The sequence below is a fragment of the Nicotiana tabacum genome, chromosome 6 (genome assembly GCF_000715075.1).
Source record: "Nicotiana tabacum cultivar K326 chromosome 6, ASM71507v2, whole genome shotgun sequence".
Taxonomy (NCBI): Eukaryota; Viridiplantae; Streptophyta; class Magnoliopsida; order Solanales; family Solanaceae; genus Nicotiana; species Nicotiana tabacum.
Window position 1 is genome coordinate 89,553,498 of NC_134085.1, and position 6,000 is coordinate 89,559,497.

Sequence of the window (6,000 nt, forward strand, 5' to 3'; positions counted from 1 at the left end):
ATGGACTAGTTTTGTTTTAATATTTGCCTGCTGAAAATTAAAAACTCTTATGAACTTAAGTAGTTTGTAATTTCAAATTTGAAGATCCGAGATTATCTCTTCTCTTGAAGGGAAATGTTAATGTATAATGTATGTTTACCTATTAGCTTTATTGAATATTTTTGTTTGGACAATTAAACGTATTTTCATACAAATACTAAAAAATTGCGTTTAGCAAATAATCATATGAAGACATGTTATACATCAAATCATAAATATAAAATTGAGCTAAACACTTTCTAATAAAATATTTACAATTTTGGATGAGCTAATATTAAGATTTTGAATCAACAAAAATTATTATTTCCTTATCACGAAACAGGTGACCTTGGGTCTATTGGGTCTATTATTCAGGGGGATGGGGAGATTGATGAAGATGTCACACATCGTATTGGGGCGGGATGGATGAAATGGAGACTCATTTCCGGTATTTTGTGTGACAAGAAGGTGCCACCGAAACTTAAGGTTAAGTTCTACAAAGTGGTGGTCAGACCAACGATATTGTATGGGGATGAGTGTTGACCAGTCAAGATCGCTCATGTCCAGAAGATGAAGGTAGCAGAGGTGAGGATGTTGAGATGGACGTGTGGGTACACCAGGTTAGATAGGATTGGAAATGAGGTTATTCGCGACAAGGTGGGTGTGGCCCCTATCGAGGACAAGATGCGGGAAGCGCGCTTAGGTGGTTTGTTCATGTGAGGAAGAGGAGCACAGACACCCCCAGTGAGGAGGTGTGAGAGGTTGATATTGGAGGGCCTACGAAAAGGTAGAGGTAGGCCAAAGAAGAGGTGGGGAGAGGTGATTAGGCAAGACATGGCTCAGCTTCAGCTGACCGAGGACATGACCCTTGATATGAAGGTATGGAGGTCGAGGATTAGGGGTAGTAGAGTAGGTAGTCTAGAGTGTTCATAACAGTAGTATTGGCACGTAGTCTCGCTTTCTGTTGGTAGTAGATTTTTATGACTAACCGTTATTTTCTTTCATTGTTGATCACCTTACTGTCTTGTTGTTTTTATTATGCTTTTATATGCTTTTTTGGTACTGTCTCTTCTTGTCTATATTTTCATTAATGTGGTGCTTATGCTTTCCTGAGCTGGGGGTCTATTGGAAACAGCCTCTCTATCCTCACAAGGTAGGGGTAAGGTATGCGTACACACTATCCTCCCCAGACCCCACGGTGTGGGATAATACTAGTATATTGTTGTTGTTGTATCACGAAATAGGTGAAGCAACTAAAAATTTGATTACCAGGTCTTTTCTTATTTGAAATATGTAGGAACGCCTATATTTTAAACTTTAAAATCAATTAAGATTTTAGCTTATATTGGTCGTTTCTTTATTTCAAATTTGTAAAATAAATATGATGTCTTCATAAACCAAAGCAAATAAGATCCTATTTGCCGAAAAATCATTAGAACTGTATGGATGCAGGTAACATTCTCTTATAGCCTGTTTGGCCAAGCTTCTTTTTGGCCAAAAGTGTTTTTTTTTTTTTTTGTCAAAAGCACTTTTGGCCAAAAATTGAGGTGTTGGCCAAGCTTTTCCAAGGAAAAAAAGTGTTTTTGAGGAGAAGCAGAAGCAGTTTTGGAGAAGCAGAAAAAAGTAGTTTCTCTCCAAAAGCACTTTTGAGAAAAATACACTTAGAAGCAGTTTTTTAAAGCTTGGCCAAACACTAATTGCTCCTCAGAAGTGTTTTTCAAACTAATTAGCCAAACACAAACTGCTTCTCACCAAAAGCACTTTTGAAAAAAAGCACTTCTCAAAATAAACTGATTTTCGCAGCTTGGCCATACGGGCTATTAATTGCCTTCCCACACAAGTCACAACTGAAGCATACAATTCTCTAAATCAGTTATGCGACAAAGTCTGATTTCAAGACAAAGCAAATAATTGTACTAAAGAGGCAAACGAGATTGTTTTCCATTTAACTAAAAAAGATCAACATTCATTATGTTTAGAAATTTATACTTTTTTATTTAACTATTATTTTATAACTCAACCATATTTCTGTATAATATTTATGTAATTTTTAAAACTTATTATATTCATTAATATTGCACTGGATTTTTTTTTGTTGTTGTATATTCATTACCATGGTACTCCATCTTAATGAGTACAAATTGAGTAATTACAAAAGAAAAATTAAAGGAAAAGGTATAAGTTTTTGATAATAATGATTGTTGATCCTATCTAATCTAATTACTCAATAAAGAATCTGCCTTACAGAAGTCCGATATTCTCCTACACATATGCGACATTTCCCTATTTTTAATTTGGATATGAGTGTGCTATATATAATATATTATATACAACATTTATATATTTTTATTTATTTAATCATATATTTATTCATTATCATTCAATGATTGTTCTACCATTTCAATTGGTTTTATATATGTAAGGTAATTTGCGAGTTGAGATATTTACGATAGTGTTCAGTTTTATGTGTTTATTCGATGTTTGTGTTCAATTTTTTATGTTAATTCGAATTAGTGGTAAATCAACAAATTTTAAAGTTCTAAATATTACGACTTAATACATAGCTCAAATAAGGAAGGCATAAACAAAACTTAGTAGAGTTCAAATACCTAAAAATTACGAAAATAATTAAATGACTATTTTGTCTAGTGTGCAATCTAATTTTAAAGGGTAAAAAGGCAAATGACGTTTCACTAAGGGATTTCATGCTTTTAATAGTGTAAAAGGAAACCTATAAAGAATGTAATAAGGTGGTGCTTCCTTGCTTAATGTAAAGGTTACTAGATCATCTCAAGCAAACTAATGATTTCCTCCTTCCACAGATTTAAGATCTACTGAGCGACATCAATATCTATACAAGAAGCAGAGGAAGTAGTACATTACCAGAACTCACAGGCTTCAAGCGCCACCTCATCATCTGGATCCTTGTTGACTTGCAAAATATATTCTATGACATTTCTCAAGTGAGGCTGCATGAAAAAACCAGAACATCAAGAACAGGCAAAAGGAGGAATATATCTTTCCATATTCTGTACAGACAAGTCGACTTAAGTTAACAGACTGGATTCATTGTTCAATAAAGCAGCAAATGGCATGATCTACGTGATAAAACAGAATAATAAAATTGAACCAGCAGATCTGACGTATAGTACGGGATTGAACTTCCAACAGTGCAAATATAACAATTGTATATTGTAACTATCCACTCGAAAATCCAACAACCAGAAATTAAACCAAAATAATTAAAATATTAATCCCAATACACTTACAGTTGAATGTTAACTTCTTCAAACTATTTTCTGCCTATTTAGAATTTTAGCATTTTTTGGTCCCTCGGAACCATTCCCCATATACAAAACAAATGCAATACAAAAGCAAATATGACCAATAAGAGGCCTCAAACCAAAATTTGAAAGGGGAAAAATGTTGACCTCCAAAAACGCAGGACGAACTTCAACCAGTTGAACAAATGCCATACAAACCTGTTTAAAAAACAACAAAACTGAGTACAAGGCAGAAGTTTTCACTTACTCAAACTGTAACTCATTATCGCATAAACGGAGTTCCACAAAGTGGATACATAAGAACATTATGAAATACAAGTTTGCTGTAGAGGAAAACTCTGGTAAGGAGAGGGCACGCATAAAAATTAAGCATCAGAGTTCACAGCAATTCCTTACCAACTTCCGCACATCTGGATCAGGGTCATTGGCAAGAAGAAACAGCCCTTGAAGATATTTATCCATAGATAAAAGTAAAACCTACAACAACAACATGGAAGTGAAAATGACACAAAAGGAACAGGATAAAGGGCAACAGCTGGAGAGATCAACAAAGTGGTACTTACTGTAGGCATCAGCATAATAAATTGATTCACAGAACTCAATGAAAGCTTTCTGAGAGAAGCATGAGGTGACTGGAAAAGCTGTTTGCAGACAGATCTCGTTAGAGAAGATACTAAGAGTACAGCATTAAATAAAACAAATAAACATTAGAAAGAAAGTGGACAAAAGGAAGGGGGGAAACTATCCCACCTGGAGAAGCCTTGGAAGGAGAATAGTTATTGGCCGTTCAGATAATCCAGGAATATCCGAATCAAGAAGACTTGGCACATCCTCGCATATCTGCATTTAACAAGATCTTTAGCATGCCAATTTTCTGTTATTTTCACGAACGGAATGTCTGAATCATGTACTACTACAACAGTTACTACCAATAGTAGTTCCGGTTCACATTATATTTGAATGACAATCCACAAGAAAGACAAAAATGATTGTCCATGCAATAACCATCGGGTGGAGAATATAGCAATCCTGGGATCTTAATTTACTAACCACATTACAGAGAAAGTAGTTCGCTTCTCCTATGATCATCCAGCTGTTTAGATATCAGAACCATGAATTAAACAGTACCCTATGGGACAACGATACGCCCCACATACTATGCTGATGTAGTAAGCAGTAGAAGCTCATACCTTGGATAAAGCATCCATGCCACCCTCCATGAGATTACTGTCGTTACTGTCCAAGCCACTGACAAGAGCATGCAGCAACTCCAGCCATCCAGCAAATCCCTCTATTTGTACAAGAACACTTATAATGGTTCCAGCTGTAGACCTTATGTGCCTATCTGTCGCCCCTAGAGAAGGTAACAACTCTGATTTTATGTATTGCTGGTTGGCGAGAGGCATGTTTTTGAATGCAGCTCTCAGGTTATTTTTTAAAAGCAACCCAGCTGCTTGCCGAATGTCGACTGACTTCCCCTGTTGCAAGGACCAACCATATTGTTCAGTGAACACTGCTTGAAGATAGCAGCTTTTAAAAATAAAATAAAAAGTCATACCAAACTCGGACCAAAATTTGGACCATTTCTGTTCTAAGGAAATCCTAGCCACTTATAATTCGTCCAATTTTATATATACATTTCTTCCATTGAGTAAAATCATGTATTAATGGAAACTAAAAACTAAAGCAAAAAATAAGAAAATGAATCAGCTACATAAATCCTACATAACTAATCCACTCTATTCGAGGCACATTTCATTCAACTACTAACAAATTAAGTCAATTGCGAGTTCTCTATAACTAGAAGTTGACATAATCTGCAAAATAAAATGAAATTGTCAGCAACTAATAGGGAGAGTGAAAAGGAGTGATGAAGAATGACCTCAGCACGGGCGAAGATAAAAGTGAGATAGTTATTGAAATCAGGGAAGTGAGAGTAGTGTTGAAGTTGTTGCCAAATCTGAGACTTATCGGAAGTAGCAGGAGACATTTGTTGCTCCAATAATCCAAAGATCTCTTTGAACCCTTCCTCCTGCGGCTGCCATGTTGAACTCGCCGTCGCCGCCATAGAAGTTTCTAGAAAAAGAACAAAGAAGATTGGAGAATGCTGGGAATTTCGGACAAGTTGTGAAAAGGAGACAAAAGGAGGGGCCGATGACGACGAATATGTGTTTAAAAGAAGAAGAAGAAGAGGAGGGGTTTGGAGCGAATAGGAATCGGGTGTGTACGGGTGTAGTGTAAGTGGTGTGTGAACCCAGCACCAAAAGAATCAATCATTAGCTATTCAGACATTTGAGCGGTGGATAGTGGATACTACTGTACTTTGGAGGTGCCACTTTAGCTTTGAACCATATTCAAAAACTCATTAAACCGATCAAACAATACCTTACCGAACCAATTTTTAGGTTTCTTTTTAAAAAATCGTAAATTTTAATATAAATTTATAACCGCATCGATAATTAGAGTAGATTTTTATTTTATAAAAATAAACCAAAAAAATATCAAACCGTACTGAATAAATTTTATATTTAGAAAATATATTTATTTAGTAAGTTTAAAAAAAATAATGCATTAAATTTTATTTGAGCCTTGGAATTATGAAAACTATTACAAGCCAACAAGTAATTAAACTCAAAATACTAATTCCTAAAACATATTATGCTACTTCTACTTAAACTAAGTTATTTCAAGTATCTTT

At 35.1% G+C, this 6,000-nt stretch overlaps 1 protein-coding gene across 2 annotated transcripts in view; it reads right to left on the reverse strand.

The window, feature by feature from the left end:
- The window catches only part of LOC107826613 (transportin-1-like), a 32,660-nt gene extending 27,064 nt beyond the window's left edge, over positions 1–5,596 (reverse strand). For both annotated transcript variants that reach the window (XR_012710454.1, XM_075254923.1), the window contains exons 1-7: positions 5,185–5,596; positions 4,493–4,780; positions 4,053–4,142; positions 3,866–3,943; positions 3,699–3,779; positions 3,450–3,500; positions 2,902–2,987 (exon numbers count right to left, since the gene is read on the reverse strand). Coding sequence is in view for 1 of the 2 variants with exons in the window: in XM_075254923.1 (XP_075111024.1) it covers positions 2,902–2,987; positions 3,450–3,500; positions 3,699–3,779; positions 3,866–3,943; positions 4,053–4,142; positions 4,493–4,780; positions 5,185–5,370 (860 nt within the window). In the remaining variant the exon portion in view is untranslated. The remainder of the gene's footprint in view (positions 1–2,901; positions 2,988–3,449; positions 3,501–3,698; positions 3,780–3,865; positions 3,944–4,052; positions 4,143–4,492; positions 4,781–5,184) is intronic.
- Between the last annotated feature and the right edge of the window lie 404 nt (positions 5,597–6,000).